General features: G+C 40.7%; 1 protein-coding gene across 4 annotated transcripts; it reads left to right on the top strand.

Annotated features, from left to right (window-relative positions):
* Positions 1–501: 501 nt before the first annotated feature.
* On the top strand, positions 502–24,268 carry LOC118768947. Of its 4 annotated transcripts, XM_036515933.1 has the most exons (10): positions 502–612; positions 9,007–9,044; positions 14,992–15,009; positions 16,068–16,103; positions 16,666–16,771; positions 19,488–19,706; positions 21,445–21,585; positions 22,709–23,010; positions 23,169–23,426; positions 23,711–24,268. In XM_036515933.1, exons 1-10 carry the CDS (start codon positions 585–587, stop codon positions 23,930–23,932), a joined length of 1,368 nt encoding a protein of 455 aa, XP_036371826.1. In that variant the 5' UTR covers positions 502–584; the 3' UTR covers positions 23,933–24,268. The 4 variants fall into 4 exon arrangements, with proteins under 4 accessions (XP_036371826.1, XP_036371827.1, XP_036371825.1 ...); XM_036515934.1 differs by lacking the exon at positions 14,992–15,009; XM_036515932.1 differs by lacking the exons at positions 502–612; positions 9,007–9,044; positions 14,992–15,009 and having other exon boundaries at positions 15,268–16,103; positions 16,666–16,762.
* The last annotated feature ends 1,784 nt before the right edge of the window (positions 24,269–26,052 follow it).

Below are 26,052 nucleotides of genomic sequence, written 5' to 3'. Positions count from 1 at the left end.
TATCAGAACAACACAGTGATGAGTTATATATCGCAGTCTAACTTACCGCCATTTTAATTCGTTCAGAAGACTGATTTGTTACACGTAAGTTGCCCATGGTACATATTTTTCCAAACTAATGAATGTGAACATTTTACACTGGTGGAATCAATAGCTGACATTTTTTGTACATTTCATGGCAAACTAGTGGATTCACATTTGTTCATTCATATTTACATTCAGCTTTAGCCTGTCACTGTCATTCTCAAGGTCATCCTCATTTCAAACGCTATGGTAACAAAAACCGGTGCTGTTTTGGTAAACGATAGAGAAAATTGTACGATAATGATCCTCTCTCCCTTGACTCCTCTCAGACACACTGACTCACTTACTGACTGACTGGTGCATCGCACTGTGAGAAGCGGAGAGAGAGAGAGAGTGAGAGAGAGAGAGAGAGAGAGAGAGAGAGAGAGAGAGAGACAGAGAGGGGGGCACCCACAGAGCGAGAAAGAGAGAGGAAGGGGAGAGGGAGAAGGAGAGAGAGAGAGAATGTATGGTGACAGGGTGGCGCTTCCTTGCTTGTTTTCTGGGCCTTTGTAAAAACCATGGGATGTATCGGCTCCAGGACACTCAGTAAGAATTTCTTTCATTTGCTAAACATTCAGCAGGGACGAGAAAGGGATTATCTTAATTGGGGCACTAATGATAGGGGTGTGGGTTTCTATGGTAACCTTTTGATAATGATGTCTGTCTTCAATGCTCAGGAATAGACTGAGATTTGCAATGGTAAGGTGCAGCGCGGCACTTCAGTATTTTATTGATGAGGATGTGAGGTACAATAGGTTGGAATGTTCTGCATGTCCACCTAATACATGTCTTATGCCAGAGTTATATTTATGACGGTGTGTGTGTGTGTGTGTGTCTGTGTGTGTGTGTGTGTGTGTGTGAGAGAGAGAGAGATAGAGAGAGAGAGAGAGAGAGAGAGAGAGAGAGAGAGAGGAGGGAGGGTGGAGGAGAAAAGAGGGAGACTGCAACGTTATAATAGACTGTTTACAGTGATCACAGGCAAAGACAGACTGAGGGGGAAATAAATCTGTTCTTGGCAATGCTTACATGTAAATGGTGTGGTGTTACATGTAAAAACAGATACAGACAGACAGGGAGAGCAGAGTGAGAAGACATGCTGAATTTCATTATAGAAAGGGAAGGGGGAGAGGGAGAGCATTACTGTAACTAGGGGTAAATTCAAGTTAACTATGTACTTCTGTTCGATTATGTGGTATGCGCTCACATAGACACCAGCATTGGAATATGATGCTGGGCAGCTTTGATCAATTACAGCAAGACAGAAGTGTAAAATATGTAGGTCAGTCCTGCAATTTAAAGAATGATTGGGAATGCCATCGTAACAACTGTCAGTTCAGAGCTATGGTATAAATAATGTGGGCACAAATAACAAAAACAATAGCTGTTTCATGACTGTGACTGAAAAGGCTACATGTATGTACACCTAGCCTAACCTTATCAGTTTCCAGATATTTTCATTTATAGCATATCATATTTATGTCAGAAATCAGAATAGTTTATTCTTACAATAGCAATGTAAATCATTGAGAAATTCAGAATTAGGGCAACCTGTAATCTAGATGACATTATAAATTGAAATAAATATCAATGTGAAACATTAAATTGAAATGGGGTGAAATGTCATGCACTGCATGTCTCATTGTATGTAACATCTGTTACTCGGCTACAGTGGCAATTTAGATGCAAACGAATAGAGCTCTGAAACTGATATGGGTCAGCTGCACCCCGATAAGTTTTAGTATATTAGGACGCATTCAGGAACACATTAACTCTGTTAACATATAAGCTATACAGTAAAATATAAAATTATTAAGTTCTGCATTACTAAAAGAGTATATTTATTAATTACCATTTGCAATTAGGTGCACTACAGCGATTCAGTTTCAGATATCAACAGAATGTACACTGTAATGGGCTTTTAGTGTAGCTGTACAACAGGAGAATTATTGAATTTACATCGATACCCTTTTCCCCTTCACTTGTATTGAGTTACAGTCTTGGTGCCATTGTATTAAGGCATATTACTATACGTCAAGTGTATATTTTGTAGCTTCCTATTTTATCGAAAAAGTATATGCTAGTATATAGCAACGCTTCATAGCTCTGACTTGCTTAGTGTCCTCATTATAATTAGGTAATAACTACAATATGCATACCAGTACACTATACTCCTAATATTCTACCTTCACCACTATCACCCAGAATTACAGCAAGTAATCAGCCTGCTGACTCAGTTTCACAGTTACACTTTCAAAGACATGACAGTGATTCATTAGCCAGGAAAGTCATAGAGACAGCAGAGCTCTAGTTGAGATTAATTGATATCACTGCTCCTTTAACTTCTATCAATGAATGAGAAAATTCAGGGCAGTAAAGCGAACATAACATTACACCTTTTACACTAAAATATTTTGCAGCACAGTGCAATTTGAGGTATATACCTCCATTACCAATCTGGACATCTTTGCAACACAGGACTATGGCCACTTATGAAATTATTTTTCAACATCATAATTTGACAAATGTACAAAAATAGTATTGCCTGTAGTTGACTTGGTAAATAAGTTAATGTCATTTACCAGACACTCTTATTCAGAGCAAATTACGTGGGTTACAATCTTTACACACTATCCATTTATACAGCTGGGTATTTACTGTGGCAATTCTGGGTTAAGTACCTTGCCTGAAGGTACAGCAACAGTGCCCCTGCAGGGAATCAAACCAGCAACCTTTCAGCCAGGAGTACTGGTCCTTTCCACTATGCTACGCTGCTGCCCAAATGCTCCCGGTTATTTACTGTTCCTTGAAAGGGGAGAGAGAATGAGAGGGCGGTGGCAAATAGAAAACAAGTATCCGGCTTCCATATTGTCAGGAACATGACGCTCTGCTGGTAAATTATTGCCCGAGTGATCTCCCCGCCCTATCTATGTGTTAGGTCAACCTGTGGGGAAGTATGTCTTGCCATTGACACCGCTGAGGCTGGGTGTGTCATTGAGTTTGGGCATGTGTATGTCTCAGTGTGTCTCTTTCATATTACATTACAGAGGATTTCCCTCATATTGATTTCATTAAAACTGTTGACAGACAAACTGTTGAGAGGTACATACAACTGCCTGGATACTCTAGGTCCTCATACTCACAGAGCTAAATAACCGAAATGTTGCCAGTTCAATTCCCCACTAGGGCACTGCTGGTGTACCCGTGGGCAAGGTACTTAAACGACAATTGTTCAGTAATTATCCAGCTATATAAATGGATACCATGTAGTAACTGTAACCTGTGTAAGTTGCTCTGGATAAGAGCATCTTCTAGATGACAGTAACATAATATGCTTATGAAAAGTACTAGAAGCAAATGGCAAAAGCTGTCACACTATACTTGTGACCTGTTGTGAGAAAGTTCTGAGTGGGGTTTTTTTATTCAGTTTGGTGTGTTGAGGTACATTAATTCTTCATTAGAACTACACTAAAACAACCACACAAGGTGTTCAGCGTACCACTGTTACAGTTGTGACCTCAATAAACTTGTCATGGCAGTGATGTTTTGGACGGGGTTCCGTGGGTTATTTGATCAGTTCACATATTCTCACACTGATAGCAAAATGTGTGAACACAGCAGGTATTCACTGCAAGCGCTCCTTATAAATCCAATTGTCGGGCGCCTGCAGATTGTACGCACATAACCTCACTGACTCATAGTTCAAATGATTGACTGGCTAACAGCACACTTTGACTAACAGAAACGTTGACTGGATAGAGCATGACTTGATGGTTGCCATGCACTACAATTTCATCTTATGACTGATCCACAAATCCACACCTGCTGAACAAACTTGTTTCACTGTGAAATATAGTGTGTGGGTAAAAGTTAGGTAACAGGTGGTGTAGTTATTCAGTTAGTCTGAACAGTGGCTAAGGGTGGTAGAAAAATAAAAACAGTCTTTATGGGTGGCAGAGAAACAGAGATAGGATTATGTGTCACTCTGTGCTTGAATATATTCATACAGCTGAAAAATGATTTATATTTTCACTTAGCTATCCATTCTGAGGCATGTTACGTTGAAGAATGGGAGTTCTGAAATGGAACAAACCAAATCAAAAATTTTTGCCATAGTATATTTGCTCATAATGCATCAAGCACTTGCCGCTGCAACCCTATAGAATAGTTTTTCATCAGGTTGAAACCCAGTGTACCACAGGTTCAGAGTAGCACAGCACATGAGTATTCATCTGTTATTCTTCAGATGTTTTTTTCATTTTGCCCTTAACGCTGCTGTTCTGAACAGACAAGCTGGGATGACTCAGTCATCAGACTTCACACTGTGTTAGAGTTAAAAGCACACAGTCAGTTGCATGCCGGTGTAGGCCCGAGAGTTGCTGTTGTTAAGCAGAGTTTGTCAAAAGACGGATCCCTTCCTCTTGTCCAAGACATGAATACTGATTCCGCGCGATCGGCCAGCGTTGACACTGTGCTTGCTGATCTGGAGCGGTCCTCTCACTCAGCCCGATGCCCACGGGGCCGTATCCGCCGAGACTCCATAGCAGGCCCCCTGCCTCTTTCGGCTGGGGGCCTGTCACAAAAGATTGCATGTTTAGTTAGCGTCCGTGTGTCTTCTCAACTCACTTAGAAATTTTAAATTGTTAATGTCGACTGTTGTTTGTTCCAACTATCTGAATTTGCATTAGTACTCATCTAGTTGAAAATGTGGACCTTTTGTTGCTGTTTTGAAAAAAAAAAACATAATACAATTATACATAATTACAAAAATCAAGAAGTTAGGTATTACCGTGTAATATCACACCACAGAAAGATTGTTTGCTATTGGTTCCAGTGGCCTAATGCTGCCATCATCATATTTGGATTGCAGGAATACCATTCGGCCAAGTTATGGGTTGATGTGTGTCATATCTATGCAGGAATGAGATTAACATCATTTGTAGCCAACCGCAGTTTGAAGTAGAGTCAACATGAGACAGTAGGCTTTGTCAGACTAGATAGATTGGGTAGTTTGGTAGTGGTCTTTGGCTTTATAAGTAAAAAAAACATGGCTTGCACAGATTAAAGTGCTAATTTAAATGTAGAAGAGCCCTATAAATACAAGCAAAACAGATTTACATAACAAGTTGTCACTGGTCTGGTGTGTCACACCATTACAATACAAACATTGAATCAGGAGCTTGATACCAATATTAATATTTAAGTATTTGTCCCTAACTTTGAATTATAATTAAATGAAAATGTTACTGTAAGTTGCCAGACTGTCTGTGAATGAGACGGTAACTTTATTTTAACTGTGAGTCAAAGTTTAAGGTAAATGTTGATGGAATCCAAGGTTCAATTGGATTAAAATGGATAAGGAGTCACACAGAGTGTCTGGATTAAATAACCTACCCACGATTAAACACAATCCCAAATTCAAACCATCATAATTTTATCATGCTCCACTTTTTCATCTTAATTACAAGTTGCATTTCTCTAGAGACAGAACATTGATTGAAGAACTAACCCAGAAAGCATACTGTAATTAATCTTAAGAGAGGAATCTTGTTAAGTGATGTGTTAATTTGGATTGTATTACTTCATAGAAGAGACACAAAACATCATTCTTGAGAATATATTTCAGTACAGTAGTGTAATGCTGAGTAAAAATGCTCTACTCTCTGAGCTCACTGGAGGATTCACAATTTAGGGCACTTTTGAAATGATAGAATAGGATCTAAAAAAGTGGTAGTGAAGGTTTCTAACTTTAAGTGTCATAATATCCACTCACTCACTCCTGTGGTGCCATTGTCTTACTGGAAAAGTAAGGCCTTATCTAAACTGAAACCTTGCTTGTGTATTCTTTTACTTTAATTACCACAAGTTTGTGATTGCTCTATATGTTCTATGTTCTAAACCAATATCTTTATAATTATAACACAGGATTTTGGATTGCATTAATTTGCATGAGATAGCAAATTTATGTATGTCTCTACTTCCCATTTAACTGTAGTTCCCAATATAGAAGTCTTGTTGCGCTTTCCAAATGAAGATAAACTGCATAATGTGCACCAAAACAGCATGTGGATTTTAACCTTTTCCCTATGCCACTGTCAGATCACAGTTAAACTACGACTGCCATCCATGACTAGACATTGCATGCGCATTACTTTCACCTTCAAGCTAATGTTTTGGCAAAACATACACTGTGTCATTGTGTTGAGTTTTTTTTCTCATTATTTTCACTCATTTGGAAAGATAAGTCAGCATATTATTATTTACTGCAAAATGAAGCTGTGATCACAGCATTTGCATACGGTCGGGATGTTTTAGAAGACAAAATGCCACAGCATAGTGAGTACGAAAACCTATTTTGTGACAAAACGCCAAGAAGAAGATTCATCAGGGGTGCTGAAGTGTCTGCAGTTTGGCCCAGATCAGAGGAAGGGGGGGGGGGGGTTCACAGCAGTGCTGGAATGCATCGTCATGGGCTGCTTCCAGCGCGTCTTACCCTCTGATGCCAAATCCTCACAGCCTGAAGACAGCCGCTCAGCTAGTAGAAGTGGTGGCGAGCCAGCAAGTCATCGCTGAGCTGCCACGCGGTGGGCAGCCAGAACGTCCCTACATCAACAAGGCCAAGAAAGCACTGGAAAAAGGAGAGAGGGAAAAAAAAAAAACTTCAAAGCGAGAATGAGGTCAACCAGAGTGGTCAACCCTGACAAGACCGAGGTGGTGCCATCACCTCTTCCGTGTTGGTAGCAGGAACGTGTGAAGCGGTCGGCTATCTGGCATGACAGTGCCTTAGGAATGGTATGCCAACAGCTGCACTCTCTAATGAGCGAAAACTCAAGCGGTGCCACCTACTCTTTGCCTGCTGTATTTGTGAAAGCAGCCGTGTCTTGCCAATACCTGTCAGAGTTGACGGGGGAGGACACCACACTACTGGATTCTGCAGTTAGCAAGGCGCAGAGAAGGAGGCTAACTCCCTCACTGAACTCTTTTTCCCTTACAACTCAGCAGAAAATTTAGCGCTACCCAGCTGGAAAATCCCAGTCTGCTGAACACCAGATACAATTTTCAGGTAATGTAGAGGAGGGTGGATATGAGGGTGACCCAGCTGCATTATCCCCATTTTGGCATTAAAAATCAGCTGCTATATCCAGGGATGAATGCTGTAATGCACCCCGTACGTACCCACCTCCTGGGAGCACATTTCAGGATGTAAATGCGTGAGGTAGATTGAACCTGTGACTAGGGTTAAAAAGGTGATCGAACCACTTGGAAGAGCCTGGTCCAGACAAACAGGCGCTGGGAGGTCCCTGCTACGCTACAAGTATGGGAACAAGCTGCAGTCTCAACCCTGAATGGTCATTTCAGGACACAGTTTTACCATCTGGGCTCCATAAGGTGCCATTCACCTTCCAACATGTCGATCCACCCACTCGCCAGGACAGAGGGTATGTAACAAAATGGTCAGAGCACTCACCAAGGACCACTGTATGCCTCCATTCTGGCTCCTCTCCCTGGATAGAGAGCACCTCTACACCCTGCAACAGCTTGTCAGGAGACACTTCTGGATTTGATATAAACTGTAAACCTGGCAAGTGAGAATTTGTGAAGTACCTTCACGGGGAAAATATTAAGGGCAAGCAATGTTCCATATATGTGGTTTCATTATGGCATGTCTTCTGTGAAATTTATTTTGTGCATATGGAATTGGATTGTCTGAGGACGCCCTTCATGCATCGACTTTTTGTTTTGGAAAGACATCTTGCTGAGTGAATCAACCTGGTATTTGCAATGACTCAAATCGGGATGACTTGATTTGTTTGCTTTTCCATCTGGTGAGCTTGTAGGCAACCCAGTATGAGTGAAGTCACAATCTAAGACCAAGGAGATAGATTTTATTGTCTGATTTTGTGTGTTATTGTTGTAGCTTTGTAGTTTTTCCTTCATTTTTTTCTGATTTGTATTCTGTCATCATCGTGTTATTATTTTACACATTTGAAAATGAACATGCAATTGCTCGACACCACAATCTTGTACATAAATTGTATTAAATGTCCAAATATCCAAACATCCAAATTGTATTCAATATCCAAAAAATACTGGCAAGTGGGTCAAATTGCACAAAAATACTAGCCAAGCTGGTGAATTACCAACTGGCTGGAAAATCTAAAGTGCTAAATGTGATAGCCAAGTAGTTATCTGGGTAATAATAAACGCTGCTTACAAAGCTTTTGTTTTTGTAGCCCAATATTATATATTTCTGGCTCTAGACATGGTGAGGTTTGTCTAGTTTGGATGTACTGTGGTAAATTTCTTCTGAGTAATTCACAATGTTATATCTGTTTCACGTCATTTTCACTTACCACTGCATTCCTGTTACCATAACGTCTGCTCTGGACTCTCTTGTCATTTATATTGCTATGTATTGTATTGATTTGTATGTATTTATATCGACATGCAACTTTATTCTAGGACAGTAAGATAGATTGTGTAGCTAGGTGGGTATTACTCCACAATCCCATGAGCTGAACAGTGATTTAGTTAACATTTTAACAGACCACAGATCAGTCACTGGGTGTGTAATTCATATGAACAGCTGTAATCCTTTCATTTTCTTATTGGTTCTATTAGCTAATAGTGCATATTTTACTTGCTGCACAGAGCTTTGACATTGTATTCTGAAATATTTCAAAGAATCACTAATACCTATCAGTTGTTTAAAAAAAGTGAGCACATGCTAAATCAGATTTGAATGTATGATTGTGTGTATATACAAAACCATACCTCTGTTGTAGTAGGTGCTCTTTTGCTTATTTAGACTGAAATTTGGTGTGCAAAACAATCATTGTTTTTCCTCTCTGTGACTGTATTCATGTGTGGTTTATTCGGAAATACTTACAATCTTTATTATTGTATATTCTCCCTTCTTTCTCTTCATCTCTGCTCCCGCAGTGGCGGATGGAGTCCCAGTGCGGAAGGATGGGGAGCAGGTATGGCTGGTATTCACATGTAACTCATCTGCCTTCCTTCATGAACTTGGTCCAGCTTTGCAAAAGCACACATTGTCAGCTGGATCCACTGTAAAATTTTCACTTTAGAAGATGCTGTAATGAGGCGAGATGGTCGACACAGAGCAGTTTCATGGACTGAGTAAGATTTGCATCAAAAAATACCTATATGGATGGATGGTTGAATGCACCAGAATTATAATGATATCAATAAATATTTTTGTTGCCTTTTCAAACACTTTTTGCTAAAGAATGATGTTGTCAGAATGTTTAAATAAAACATCCAAGCAAAGTGAGTGACCCTTGAGAAATAAACGGCAATTTTACGCATAATATCATCAGCCCAGGAGATGAAGGATTTCTCCGGGTGGGTACCTTTGCAGGGTACTCACTTGCTCTCTTGGATACGGTTGAATTTTACACTTGTAGTGGCAGCATCTGTGAGAAAGTCTAGGTCACAGAGCCATTAATCAGTTCAGCTGCGTCCATTGTGATGAATAATAAAAAAAACACATAAAAGCACCACTGTGAAAGGGGGGGACATGTTTGTTTGCTTCCTCTGTTCTCTGCCTTGTGTTTGCCATTTGTACTTTCACAAGCCATATTTGTTGTGGGTTTGAGACTGCAATTTATAGTAGGAGGTGTCTAATTAAAGTGTGGTGGGGGGGGGGGGGGGGGCTGTTTACACCTAATGTTAACATGATTGCTAGCTTTCAGATACCCTGCAAATGTCAAATTATTAGCATGGCCAAGCTCAAGTGTAATGTGCTGGTGTTGAGAGTGTTTTTTTTTAACTGATTTTTAAATTGTTCTATTGTTTTAACCTTACAATCTAGAGAGAGTGGAGTCTTTTTCACCATGAAAATACATCACTCCCACCATCCTGTAACTTTTTGAAACACATACCCGTCATCCCAATATAAATAGACAGTGGTATATGTTCCGATAACCTACACAGGTCATAATTGAGACAGTAAAACAGGCAGCTGGAGTTCCTGTGTTTGCTTGCATATTTACACATGCAGATATTTGCACTTAAAATTTGAATAATTTCACCAACAATCTCACTTGCCTTTTTGTTGTCTGTCTGTAGCCATGGGCATAAATTACGGGGGAGATGGGTGGGTTGTAACCCCCCCAATAATCAAAACTGGCCAATACAGCCCCCCCAAATAATCATATTCATGGAGACCTCAACTCCCCCCCCCCAATGTTCAACCCAAAGTTACGCCACTGTCTGTAGCTACCCAAACACCTAACCTGCAGAGTAGCTAACTCACGTAAGATTACATAAGATAACTCACAAGAGTGTACTACTTTATTGTTAGCAAGCTCTAATTTGTAAACATCTGGCTAGAGTCTTCTCAACCTTACAAAGCCCTGCAAACAGATAAAGGGACATGTAACTCACCAGATAACAACCTAACTTTATTTTAATGCATCATACGGGTCAGATTATATAGCTGTTAAAATCCATAGGAAGCCAACTTTACATTTGCCTACTCATTTTCACTCTAATAAATGTACAAAGTAATACTGCTTAAATTTTTTTTTGTTTGTTCTCCCTGCTGTTCAGCCTTTATCACAAGAATACACACTGAGAATATATTCTTTTGAAAACCCTCCATACACTTAGAATATCTTCTCCAGAAAATGTAAGTGAGAGCAACTAGGCTACCAGGAACATGTCTTATTTGAACCTTCTAGTTTTAAGATGTTATGAAAAGTGTCAAAAAGGTTTTCAGTCATCAATGAAATCTTGGCCTGTGCAGCAAACAGCAAAAATATTTAATGTGTGCGCATGTGTGTGTGTGTGTGTGTGTGTGGTATATGAAAAGGAAAACTGGCACTTCTGAGAACAGCACTTGTCATATAACTGATATTTGCGACTTGACATATGATGTGTTAAATATACTATATGGACAAAAGTATTCGGACGCTTGACCATTACACCAACAGGGACTGTAATGACATTGTATTCAAATACATATACTTTAATATCAGGCTTGGGGAGTAACGGAATACATGTAACGGCGTTACGTAATTAGGATACAAAAAAAGGTAACTGTATTCCGTTAATTGTAACTCCTGGGGTTACAATGATATATTGAGGGTTGTCCCCCTCAATATATCATTGTAAACCTAAATATGTAAATAAATTTAAATAATATAATATGTGGAAATTTCCCCAGGCAAAGACCATGACACATGTCTAGAAAAAGACATGTACACGAGGTAGGACAATGCCTGCTAGGGAAAGGAATAAATTAGAATTGCTAAGGCTATATAAATTTGGGATAAAGGATATGTACACTATATACTAAACTCAATAATTTGTTAAAAACAATGGCCGTTTGTATCAGAAGTGTAATTTAAGATTTGTCACAGTTCTGTAAAATGCCAAAATAGGCAAATAAACACAAGCTATTAGTGGTGGGTGCTGAGAAAAGGGATACTTTAAGGGGATTACTATGCTTGCTTGATGGCAAACAATGCCTTGGCTTTGGCTTTGGCCATAAACAATGTGATGAGTCAGTGTGTCTGATACATTTAATGTCTGAAAACAATGAGACATCTGTATGTGTTGGTAAAGGAACAAAGAGCTAGTGGAAAGGGCCCAAAATCAAATGATAGAGACTAGTCAAGGAACAGCTAAGAAAAGAAAAAAAAAAAACGACCTAACAGACTCACAAAAGTATAAAATATTACCCCAAAATCTCCTCAAAATCAAGCATGTTTCCATAAGGATTCCCTAATTCAGCTGGGATGGTCCTCAATATTATTGTCTTGACAAACTCATATATATCTGTAGCGTCCAGGTACTGTGGTGTTGGGCCTCTGAAATATCTCTCGGAATGTCTTACTCCTAGCAGTATCAAAAACCTAGCGAAAATTTGACAGTTACATATAAAGGACTCCCCCATTGCTTGAATACATAGGAATTTGAATAGTGATACAAAAAAGTATTTGGATCTTACCTATTTCACGAATTTGGTATGTGGAATTTTACTCTACAATGTGGGAGGTGGTTATAATGGTTGTGCACCATGGACATGGTGCTGTTATATCCTGCTATAATAGCTGTATAGGGCAATATTACTGTGTGCACAGAGGTCTGTCAGAATAAACCGTTGACCTACGAAATGTAAGTCCATACTTGTTTCATAAGAAGTCACTAAGATAATGACTCATCTGTGAATAAACCATTCACACTGTGTCTGATCTCACTCAGAAAAGTAAGTGTGACTGAGTGTACTGCAGTTTAGCTTTGATGTTTCAGTGTGATAACAGTGACTAATTGTTTCTGAGAACAAAAAAAAAATTGTTGGGTATATAGTTTCCTAATTAAGTGTAATGGCCCTTTTCAGACCTATAGGCACGGAAAGATGGACTTGATGGACTCTGTGTGGCATGCAATGTCCAAGTCTTTCTGTACACCACTGAAAAAGGAGAGAGCAGCACAGTGATAAAAATCATTATCTCATGACCTGTAACTGGCCTTACAGTTACACATAATAGTGTTGTGTATCGTGCGATATGGATGCCCTGCGGTCAATCCTTACAATTTCAGCTTTTCTTTCCGGCGTTGGCGGATGTAGACTGGGACATGTTCCACTCCGCCTCCAACGACATCAACAAGTACGTGGAAGTAGTGACGTGCTTCATCGTCAAGCTGGTGGACGACGGAGTCCCTAGGTCGAAAGTTAGGACCTTTCCTAACCAGAAAGCATGGGTAGACAAATCCATACGTGAAGCACTGAAAGCATGCGCTGCTGCCTTTAACAGCGGCCTTCTGACTGGGAACATGGACGACTACAAAGCGGCTTCATACAAGCTGAGGAGGGCTGTGAAAGACGCAAAACGACGGTGCAGGAACAAAGTGGAGTCACAATTCCAACTTTCTGACACCCGACGCATGTGGCAAGGACTACGGTCAATATCGGACTGTAAAGGCAGTGTTTCCTCCATGGTGAGTGCTGACGCCTCTCTCGCTAACAGCCTCGACTCCTTCTTTGCACGGTTTGGTGCTAATGACGCGAATCTCGTTAGCAAAGACAATAGTGCTTGGGAGTTCAGCTCTGATGCGGGGGAGAGAGCACGCCCTCACTGTCTCAGAGCGTGACGTCAGGGGAACTCTGAGATGAGTAAACACTAGGAAGGCAGCGGGTCCTGACGGAATCCCTGCGCGCATCCTAAAAACTTGCGCGGATCTGCTAACCCCTGTGTTAGCGAACATCTTTAACCTCTCCTTGGCCCAGTCCGTAGCACCCACGTGCCCTCCCCCACCAACTTAAACGACTACCGTCCTGTAGCCCTCACATCAGTAATAATGAAATGCTTCGAGAGGATTATCTGCTCCTCTCTACCATGCTCTCTGGACCCCCTTCAGTTCGCCTGTCGCCCCATTCGCTCCACTGACGATGCAGTCACCCACGTACTGCACACTGCCCTATCCCACCTTGACATCAGCAGAGGGAACTATGTTAGAATGCTGTTCATTGATTACAGTTCAGCTTTTAACTCTATAGTTCCCCCCCTACTGGTCAACAAGCTTCTGGACCTTGGACTGCATAGCTCTCTGTGCAAATGGATCCTGAACTTCCTGACTGGCAGGCCACAGGTGGTTAGGGTGGGCAGCCTCACCTCTACCTCTTTCACCCTCAACACCGGTGCTCCTCAGGGTTGTGTCCTCAGTCCCCTGCTGTACTCTTTGTACACACGACTGTGTGGCAAAGAGTAGCTCCAACACCATTGTGAAGTTTGCGGACGATACTGTGGTGGTGGGCCTGATCAACAACAACAGCGAGAAGGCCTACCTGGAGGAGGTGGAAGACCTGACAAAATGGTGCCAGGGCAACCACCTCTCCCCCAACGTCAGCAAAACAAAGGAGCTGGTTGTGGACTTCTGCAGGACACGACAGAGGAGCTACACTCCACTCTCCATCAACGGTGCCCTAGTGGAGTGGGTGAACAGCTTCAAATACCTTGGCGTACTCCTCACAGAAGACCTGAGATGGACCGCTCACACTTCCACCCTGGTGAAAAAGGCACGGCAGCGCCTCTATCACCTCAGACTGCTAAAGAAATTCAGACTGCCAAAACAGATTTTAAGAACCTTCTACTCTGGTGCCATCAAGAGCATTCTGGCAGGAGGCATCACTGCCTGGTATGGGAACTGCTCTTCACAGGACCGCAAGGCCCTGCAGAGGGTGGTGCAACTAGCGGAGCGCACAACAGGGTCTGTTCTAACCCCCCTCCAGGACCTGTATACCAGGCGGTGCAGCACCCGAGCTGGCAAGATAATGAAGGACCCCCATCACCCAAACCATGGTCTCTTTCAGTGGCTGAGAGGCCAATACTGAGAGGCTCCGTGGGAGCTTATTTCCCCAGGCCATCAGAACATTAATTGCAGCTCAAACTGGAGTCTAACTTCGTTCTGTACATTTTTCAATATTTGTCTTGCACATTTTCAATCGCGTTTTATATCTTCATTAAGTTATTTCCTTTATATTTTTATACTTCTATCTTTATATTTTTTTCTATTGTGAGTAATTGGTGATTGCGTGTAATTTATTTTTCTGCTGTGAGTTTTGCACAGTCTGCCCCGCTGCCGACCATCATTTCACTGCACTGTACATTGTACCTGGGCATGTGACAAATAAAAATTTGAACTTGAAAACAAAGCATGTTGTATCTACCTATGCTGCCATTCTCACTGATGTTTTAACGGTTTCGTTAAAACTGTAAGATCCCTTAAAATCATCACAAAATCATATTTAAACCTGTAATAACAAGGCAGTTATTAAGGTTTATTCCAATTGCAAAAAAAGACTGTAATTAATGAAATAGTTACAGCTTGTAAACTTTTATTTTTTTCATATTATTATGAATTCTGTAATAACATTCTATTTTTTCATTGAATTTGGAGCTGTGGCGCTTTAAATGGGTGTGTATCTTTACATTTTTACTTACTTTGATACATTTTACATAAATGCTACCATTATTAGCATTATAGTGATTGCTGACATGTTAGCGTAACTATGATTGTTAGCATGATTAGCATATTGGCATGATTACTAGCATTATTAGCATACATTTGACTGTTAGCATGAGTAGCATATTAGCATGATTGCTAGTCTATCGGTAAAACCGTGGTGACTAGTGAGATTAACATATTAGCATGACTGCTAGCATTATTTGCATAACTACGATTGTCTGCATTAGTAGCATGATTGCTAGCAAATTAGCATACATTTTGTTTGCATTATTAGAAAATAAGCATGATTCCTAGGATATCAGCATAAGTACTCTTAGCATTATCACGTACACTTTGCACTCATTGTATTTGTAATCGATATATTTGGCTGTTAGCTCCAATTTATCCACAACAATGCAGATGCAATGCCAGCATAGACACAGTGGCACAGTCCATACACTGAGTCAACGCCACCGGTTTGAATCCCACTGAGCAATGTAAACATGTTCACGTGTGGCATGACATCAGTGCACTTTTACACTTGGAGATACATGTCTGCAATGTTTTTGTAGAAACCGGACTCCGCTCACTGCTTTTGTTGTTTTGGCCTTCGCTCCTTGCTTGGTCATTGCTGCCTGCAGCTATATTTCCTTCTTATTTCCTTCTTGCTGCTGGAATTATGAACCACAATAATGACAGTAGAGCATTAGAGAGAGAGAGACTCCACTCATAGCATACACACTGCTATAATTATGAACCAATATTACAACTACCTTCCAACCCCTACTTTTTTCTGTCACAGTTTCTCACCCTTCTACCTCACCTGCTTTTTCTCTGTGTCACCTGTATCGCCTAAATCATTTTCTGTCACTATTCCCTCTCCCCCCTTCTACCTTAGCTTTCCCTCTACCTCTATTTGAATGCCTTGGAATATCTTTACCCACTTCTTTTTTTTTTTTCCTCTTCTCTTTTACTTCCTCCGTCTACCCTCTTTTCATCTCTTCTTTTTCTTTCTTTCCCTCTTTCAGCATGGACGTACAGACTTTTCATGGGAAGGAATCAATGTAAGTCTACCTTCATCATCCACTCTTAGTTACCCCTCATTCATCTTCCTATCTCTCCTTTTCTTTGTCTCCCCATGCAGAGCTCCTATATGGTTATGACTGGTGCAGACAGACAGGGTGTTGTTGTAACTCTTTATTTTTCTCAGTATACTGCTATACAAGTATATCAGCAACACAACAGACTGCACTGCCCACAAACCAACTTCACTGCTGGTGAGAGGGGGATTTTTGAAAGGAAATTTATTTTACATGCATCCGTGACCAAGGGAGTGGTCATGTCCTCTTGTGACCTGTCCTGATTTCCCATATGTATATGATGTATTAACCCAAACACCTTTTTCTCCTTTTCACCTTTTCCCTCACTCTTTTCCTGCTCTGTTGCTCATTAAATGGTCCTACATCCATCCTTATCACAAACTTCTTTACCACACCTACCTTCCTTTTCTTAAATTTGTGTCTTGAATTCTCATTTTCTCTGCTGTGTTTCACTGTTACCTACTCCCTGCACTCTCTTTGCCCATAACCCATATAATCCATCGATATCTCTTTGCACTCCATTTAGCTCTCAATGGAAGATACCACCTCCATCCTCCCTCGTCTGAAGCGAAACTCCTCCAATGCCTATGGGATCGGTGCTCTGGCTAAGTCCTCTCTGTCAGGTGTGTCAGGTGTGTGTCTGTCCTGTGCCTGGTAAACTGACCCCATGTTGGCTCTAGCCTGTGGGACGCAGACATAGAGCACGGAGCCAACATGGCCCCCCACGTGGGTACCCTGTATCACATTCTGCTTCCATTGATATTACTTGTCAATGGCCCCTTTGGTCATTGATGGAACCCAGTCAAACCCAATAATCAGATATAAAATAACTACTAACAACACATCCCATGTGGCTTGTTGTTTAAATGTAATATGTTGTGCATTGTTGTTCTGTATTTGTAAAGTGTTTGTATGTCGTATTGTCTAAGTGACTGTGGCTGTCTCTGTACTGCTCGGTGTTGTGTGTACAGTAGGGTGTTCCAAACTGTAGAATTACTATGCACCAAAGCGTTAATTATTTTTGCTTACAAAAATAGAACAGGTCACATATTGTGTGGATTGTCTGAGCTGAGTTACATTCTTTATAGTATTAAGCTAGTAAGTCAGAAGAAACTCATTCATGGTAGCACACAATTCAATAACTTACAATGACTTGCATTAAATTCTGCTGTTTTGACCAGAGCAACTGGTGCAAAGTGCATTGCTTAGGTGTACAACAGCAGAACCTCACCTTGGGGTTCAAACTACAGGTGTGGACAAGTCTGTGATTAGATGCACACTATCACATCACATTACACTAAAACATCAATATTTACAGTGAATATTCATGTGACTTAAATGTATTTAGCAAGCTAAGTCTTATTTTAATGTCATTCAGATCATATCTTGGCCTTCATCACTCGTTCTTTCACTTTTGCTTGTTCTGAAGAGAAACCTTTGCTGAAGAGATGTAATTTGTTCTTTATCGCTACATTTAAGGCCTGTATCAAGCTTACCCTTCTTCCATTCCAATCACAGCACTGTGCCAGTAATAGTTAGAGTACTCTAATACTTGTGACTGAGTGCTGATGCAGATAATGTATCTGTCCTTGTCCTATTTGACCTGAGTGCTGCCTCTAATTCATTTGATCATTAAATTCTGACATATCTTCTGAAGGATGAGGTAGGTCTTTCTGGCATAGCGGTAATCTCATTTGAATTCTGTTTGGCAGGAGGATGATTCTTTGTAAGTTTGATGGACTCTGTTTTGAGGAAATAAATCAGATATTAAATTGCGGGGTCCCGCATGGATCCACTCTCAGCCCCCGTGTTTTTTTTTTTCTGTACATGGCTACCACAGGGAGAATCAGTTGCAGACATGATGTCAGCTCCCACAGCTGTGCTGATGACATTTATCTGGGCATATCAGACTTACCTGATGATGATAGTGGTATCAGACTTTCAGTGAATGTCAGGCAGATGTCAAAATGATGCCTCATAATTTTCTCTAACTAAACCAGGAAAAGACAAAGCTTGGATCAAAAGCACAAAGGGGGGAGGGCATCAAACCCAAAGTGAATTACCTATGGGTTATGCTAGACTCAGGCATGAGCTTCATCTTCCATAATAAAAATTAGTGGCAGGTAGGCTAAAATCCTTTCTCTCACAGTCTGAAGCTGAGACAATGATGCACACATTTGTCTCAAGGAGATTAGACTGCGGCAATGTTTTTTTTTATTATCTTCAAAATCATTGTTTAGCTATTTGCAGACTGGTCAAAACAAGAAGCAAGGAGAGAGAAACAGAGAAAGAAGAAAGCTCACATCACCCCTGTCCTTGGATCTCAGCAATGGTTGCCAGTTTGTTTTGGAACTGAGTTTAAGGTTCTTCTTACTTGTTCATAAAGCACTGAATGGCTTGGCACCAGAGTACATAACTAAATTTTTATGGAGTAGCCTCTGGTTCTGTTGTCTTTCTCTAGACCATTCATCAGAACCCTGGGGACATGAACAGAGACCCAGCAGCCTCTGTCAGAGCTCTCTGGCAGCCTGGCTGTCTCTGATATGAGACATAATGTATTTGTAACATATCTTTCCTCACAAAATTCCAGATTTTCATGGTTTTATGAGCACCTTTGGCAAAGGGTCAGGGAGTTGATTTTTTACCATTTAGTCTCAATGGGTGATTTCTTCTTTCTTCCTCTGCAAACAGTAAAGGTGTGACAGTCTGATTGAAAAGCACTCTATACCAAATAAAAACTGATTGAGTATTTTCTTTTCTGTTTTTGTGCCTTGCGATTGAAAACTGATTCTAAAATGATTTCATGTACTTATGACTTGCATTTTCTTATTTAATCCTAAATATGGAGATCCCAATATAGAATGTAATTATAAATCATATTCATTTCACATTTTCAAATAGATGTGATTAGTGCGCGTGATAATAATTCATATGTTATTAAATTATTCCTATTATTATAAATATGAGCATCTCTCTTTCACAGTGCAGTTTAAAATGTGAAAGAACTATTACATCAACAAGCCAAAGCAAATACAACAACCCTCCATTGATCACAGTGCATTCCCTTTAACTCTCACTTAACCTTCAACCACCAGCAAAAGGAACTCATGGGAAGTTCAACCATCACATTCAGACTTCAACAGAACACCATCATCCCAAAACCAAAACCCACATCATCCACAAAATATTGGCATGGCCCAGTTCCTCACAGCAGGAAAAAAAAAGATTAATAAAATTAATACTGGCTCTCTCTCTCTCTCTCTTTTTCCATGGGTCACGTACTCGCTAATCCTCTCCCCATGTCCCCTGTCCTTGCCCTTTGAATCTGTCCCGAACCGAAACTCTCAGGTGTGACACGCTCCATGAAGGACAAAGTGACGAAGCCCACAGCCATGGCCCAGGGCCGCGTGGCTCACATGATCGAGTGGCAGAGCTGGGGCAAACCATCTGCTGGGCCGGAGGGGGGCGCGGGTCGGACCAACCTGCACCGCGAGAGGGAGAGACGGCTGGAAAACGACGCCTACAGTGACCTGAGCGACGGGGAGAAGGAAGCCCGCTTTGCAGCCGGTGAGACAAAATGAGACTGAAAGCTGTTGTGATGGAGCAAGTCATGCAACAACTTGAATGTTTCAGATCAAGCAGTCTGCTTCTCTTTAAAAAAAGCAGCACTGTAGCATAGTGGTTAAGGAGCAGGACTCATAACCTAAAGGTTGCTGGTTTGATGCCCCTCTGGGGCACTGCTTCTGTACCCTTGGGCAAGGAACTTAAGATGGAATTGCCTCAGCAAATATATCCAACTGTATAAATGGATAACATGTAAAAATAGTAACCTATGTAAGTTGCTCTGGATAAGCACATTTCCTAAATGCCAATAATGTAGTGTGAATGGGGGGGAAACACTCATAAATTTAAAGATGAGAGAAAGCCTTTCAGCTCATACTATATGTCTCATCATTTATCTATGATCTGAAGCAAACATATCATTGTTTGGCATTGAAGGATCATAGAGTCCAAGGTATTCTAGGTATACAGAGTATAAAAACATATGTATTATGCAAGCTTGCAACACAATTTCATATTTATTGTTAAGAAAATATAAAAATGTGTGCGTGTAACATATTTCCAGGAAAGAAGCTGCTGGCTGTGATCCTAAAATAGGGCGCAACAGTGTCCTTGCAGTCGTACTGATGGCACACGCCATTGTTCCCCTGCTGAGCGGCGCACATTGGCTCCTTTCATTGCTTTTCTGTCTAGATCTTCACAAAGCTTGTAATTCAAACAGATGAGATTCACCTCGTCACCTATGTGTGACCACCTTTCTGATTGATGAGCTGATATAGTGCTTTGACAACGGTTCAAGTCACTTGCATATCGGGATCAGACATTAATAATAAATCAATCTAATAACAAAAAAAACATTTGATTAACCTCCAAAATCTGCTTACTTTGTTTTTGTACGAACATGCATGGATAAATAAAGCAATGCATAATAAATTATAATAAAGTGATTTAAATCGTTATCATCTTTTTCACTCTACAACTGCCTGGATTGTATGCATGTATTTAAATACCAGACAGTGTGAAAATAGTAGTTATATTTAAACTACAAAGATTTTGAAAACAGTCAGATAGAATAGTTTAATTTATTGAATCACACAATCTGATAAAAAAGTCACATTTGTTTTTCAATAAACAGCTGTGATGTTAGCAATATTATGAATGTACTATCGGAAAAACTTTATTGCATTATACAACTGTAACTTTATTTCATTTTTACATTGACCCACCTTCTGTTTCTCTGATGTTGCTATTTTGGTTTTTGCTGCTTCTGCACAATAAGCTGGCAGAATGAAAGAATGTGCTACCATGTTAGAGTCATCTTTGCACACTCTAAGTAACACAGTCTCAGTCTGGTCAAAAAAGCTTGCTTAACATTTGTATTGTGAATGCGTAGAACTACAACTCTGCTGATATTCACTTTGTTAGCTGTTTGCCCATTTTTTGATCTTATTCAGATCTCCCTGTGTTATTTTTGTAACAGTTCATTTTTTCCTCTTAATCTATTATCATCAGTGAATTTAACTATTTTGCCACTATTGAGTTCATCTAAGTGAAAAAGCAGAGGGTTTAACACAGATACACCACTTTATATGTACTCCTGTTCAGACATGACCACCCTAATGCAGATAGACTGCAGTATTTTCCATACCACGCATTATAGACTCAATGACGAGGAATCTCTGGGATCTATGCGACTCCTCTTCTCTTCTGTATTGACCATAGTAACCCTTATCCCCCTCTTTAGGAGTGATGCAACAGTTTGCAATCTCAGAAGCAACCTTGCTGGCCTGGAATTCTATGGATGGAGACAGTCTATGCGCTGGATCCAACCAAGGCAGCGTGGCCCAACTCAGCGATGTCAACCAGGAGAGTATCACCAGTAGAGGTAAACTCTAAGAAAATGGCAGGCAATTTTTTACTCACACCAGGCACACACACAATACATCAGTGCCATTTTGGGGAGCTTATATCGGTGAGATTCATATCATTAATTCCAAAATGTCTTATGTTAGAGATCCTAGCATGTGGTGCTGGACACACGAACACACACACACACATGCACACACACGCGCGCACACACACACACACACGCACACGCTGTGTATAAACAATGGCTTCTTCACTGAATAAAGTTTTTTTCTGAGAAAGATTTGTGGGTACAAGAAAACATATGCTGAATCCAGAAAAATAATGAATGTTATTAATAAAACAATAGTTGTACAGGTAGTTCAGAGAGCTTAATATACACTTGTATACTTTTGCTCTGTTGTGCAGCCTACTTCTTCTCAGTAATTTTTTCATTTGGCAGCAGATTCAGATTGAATCCTCAAACTGGTATGAATGAATTGTAAGTTCCATAGTAGTTTGGGTTTTCTAGTAGTGCATTGAACTGTTATAGCATGAAAAATGTATAATACTGAAATGTAGTAATGGATAATGGCTTGCAGTGCTGCTGTCAGAGTATCTTGAATCAAACTGGTAACTAAGTGATTACTGGTACTTCACATGCAGTGTTAATACAGCAAATTGAGTTATGACTACTGTAATGTTGCTCTGCATTCAGTGCTCCTGTGTTACAAAAATGCTAAAACACTTTCTTTCACTGTTGGGAGAAGTTCATGTTGAATGCCAAAGTGTTTCATTTACTATTAAAAAAGTACAAACATAAATGGTGTACGCATTAGTGCTGAAACAATATGCTGTATGTACTGTTGATAGTGGTTAGAAGCAGGGCTTGTAATCAAAATGTTGCTAGTTCAATTCCCCATTAGGGCACTGCTGTTGTACCCTTGGGCAAGGTACTTAACCCAGAATTGCCACAGTAAATATCCAGCTGTATAAATGGGCAACATGTAAGAAAATTGTAACCTATGTAAGGTGCTCTGGACAACAGCATCTGCTAAATTCTAATAATGTAACTTAACTACAGCTCAACTGTGAACAGAAGGTCGTATCACTGACCAGTGTGCTAATGATTGTTGCTCCTTCTCTTTTCCTGTTCCTCGCAGATCAAATATTACATCACTCTTCAGCAGACGTTTGGCCACACAGCTACGTGTCTCAGGGCCTCTACTGCCTCTCCTCCTCCGATGCCTGGGAGCCAATCAATGACGATCCCTCGGGCGTGGTCTCCCCCGGCGGCAGCTCTTATGTCATGCCGGCCGGGACCCTGTGTGAAAGCTACGAGGGAAACACAGGCCACATTTTATCCCAGCAACAGCAACTTAACTTGCAACAGAGTCAGTTGCAGCAACTGCAACAAATACAGCACTACCAGCAGCAGCAGTTACTACAGTATCAACAACAGCAGGTAAGCAAGAGCTATCGCTTTCCTAGTTTGTCCCTTAACAAAATGGAGGATGTAATTATCGATGTGCAATGTCGTGATCTGAAGTTAAATCGGTGTAATATTTAGTTTCCCACAGAAATGCTTTAATTAACTGAGCGTATAACCTACTTTCCTTTAAGGCACTGGAACACAGGTTCCACAGAGCCACCCGCTCCCTGCAGGCCACCCCAAACAGCACCATCCACAGCCTGGGCCCCACCACTCACACACCCCTCGTTGATTTGTGGGCGGCGGGGCAGGTGGAGGCCTATCAGGTGGACGTTGGCGGTTACGTGGGCGTGTCAGCTGGAGAAGGGGAAGCAGCGGCGATGGATGGGAAGGAGGCAGGGACGGAGAGCGAGTGTCTGCTGGAGCAACAGGAAGAGGAGGAGGCTAGGGTGAGTGATGGTCATGAATAAAAAAAAAAATAGTTGGCGCATAGCCTGCAATGTTTTCAAATTTAACTTACTAAAACCTTCACTTAAATGCCAGTAATGTAATGTAACTTACTTAACTTATATGTTGTGGCTTACATTACTATTGTAGATATTCATGAGAGCAAGAAAATTGCAGGACAGTAATCTCTGCTAATATCTCTGGTAATATCTGTAATATCTGTTGGTTGGTTTATTGTAATATCTGTTGGTTATTGAGACTTGATTCTGATTTATTACTAATGCAGGAGGGGGAAGTGACGTTGTGCACAGAGCACGAGTCTCTTACTTTGACCCCACCATTGCAAAGCGAAGAGATTGTTGCTGCTGCAGGGGACATCAGCCCGGGACAAGCAACAGAGCCGATCACGGAGTACAAGAACTTTGACGTCACTTCTTGTGTTGTCCAGTCCTTGGAAGAGAAGGATGAGGAGGCAGAAAATGCTTCGGTTGCTGTGGCAACCAACTGAGTTACGAGCAACAGAAAGAGACTAACAGACTCCGCAGCTGGCATAAGAAAATAATTTATGAAATAATCAATCAATCAAGATATTCTATTCCTTTGCAGGTATTAATCCTCTCTGTGACTGAACCAATTTTAGAGACTATTTTATGAGGAGAAAATGACAGACAAAAAAATAATAATAAAACATCAAGAACAAAACAACGTGAAAGACTTACGTCCCTGAGGAGTCAGGGATACATAGACTGAGATAAAGGAGAGGAGGAAGAGAGGAGGGGAGGAGGAGCGGGGTTGTGTTCAGAAAATGGAGCAGCCTGGAAAAGAGGAAGGAGTGAGAGAGAAAGATCAGTGAAAGCCCAAAGAAAGATAGAAAGTGCATGCGTAAAATGACTCAAGTCTGTCAGCAATATCAATATCATTATGACTAGTAATAATAAATGATGATTATTTTTTAATAAAAAAGTGAAATGTACATGTAAACATGGTTCATAATATATGCCGAAAGACACTAACATATGTGTTGAATTTGCCCATCATAAAAATGATGCCAGGCTTGTGGTTTGAAATTAAATACCATTCTTCAACACACCGCCAAGCTATACCTCGGGATCGAAGGGGAATTACTGTATCTGGGCAAGTGCATATACAGTAATACACTCCATTTATTTTGAAGATCTACTTACCTGTCGGTGAACTGGTTCTCATATTATTTTGTTTCACAGACAGGAAAGCATAACAACTCTGCATATTAAAGTGTACACAAACACACACACACACACACACATGCACGCGCAGAACTAGACAATTTGGGTCAATACAAGAATATATCACAGGGTTACTGTTAATAGAACTGCACATATCTTGACAGGGCTATATTTTATAATCCTAAAAATGCACTGCACAGTGTTATGTTGTAATGTATGCTTAATGCTTTAGAATGCAGGCAAACACTGGTTTGCTGTCCTTGATTTCCACAGACTAATTTTTTGCACATTCGAGGCTGATACTGAACAGAAAATGCTGGATTAGTCAATAGTCTACCCCAAGCCTTTTACTTTATTAAATGATGCATTATTAAACATTTATGAATACATAGAGGACAGGGGTCAGAGCTGCTACCTCAGAGCTTTCCTCACTGTCAACGTCAACACAGCTATGGACAAATAGAGACAAATATTTTCCATTTTGCCAAATTAATTAACATGCCACACATATTTTCCCTGCACCACATCTGTTTCATCCATTGTGATCTATGTTGATACCTGTAAGGAGTGTGGTACCTGTAGCATATCCTCTTCTCCTGTCTGCCTGTCTGCTGAGAAAAAGACCCTACAGGACTTTCCTCAAAATCTGTCAGGGGCAATTGTCTGAGAGAGAGAGGGTGAGCAACAGAGGGAGAGAAAGAAATGGAAAGGCATGCAGAAAGAAATAGGTAAACCAAGTATATCTGTCTGATTAAAAATGTATGGTCCATGTTACATCAGTGACCCTTGCTAGCAGCACCTTTGTATCCCTCTATAATGACATTGGCTCACCAGAAGCTGTGTGAATGGATGAGGGCTGTTGGAGTGTGACACCCTCCCACTGGCTGAGGATCTGATTCTCAGCTGCAAGCCACCAATCAGAGACAGCCTGCAGTTCAGACCACGCAATGGGACCCAATAGGATTACTCACTCTAAAAAGAAAGCAAAATACCATACAGGAGAGGGTAAGTGAAAGATGAAAAGTGACTTTGTGGAATTACACTGAAATTTAAGCTCTCAATTTTAGACTCAGTTCTCAAATTTAAAAACTCAATCAATATTTCTCTTAAACTTAGGCTATCAAATAAATGCAAGGGTTTCTTTTTCACTATAAACACATACACAGCTGCGCAGGTTCAGTGATCACGAAACCTAATAAGAAAGTGTTGGTATTGAGACTGTTGAAGTTAAGGATGGCAGTGTGGCGTTGTCGTAATGAGTAGGGCTCGTAACCAAAAGGTTGCCAGTTTGATTCCCCGCTAGGGCACTGCAGTTGTAACCTTGAGCAAAGCACTTAACCCAAAATTGCCTCAGTAAATATCCATATGTATAAATGGATAATATGTAAGATTGTAACCAATGTAAGTCACTCTGGAGAAGCTA

Source organism: Megalops cyprinoides, chromosome 21, assembly GCF_013368585.1.
Source record: "Megalops cyprinoides isolate fMegCyp1 chromosome 21, fMegCyp1.pri, whole genome shotgun sequence".
Taxonomy (NCBI): Eukaryota; Metazoa; Chordata; class Actinopteri; order Elopiformes; family Megalopidae; genus Megalops; species Megalops cyprinoides.
This window is presented reverse-complemented; position numbering and strand designations above follow the sequence as displayed.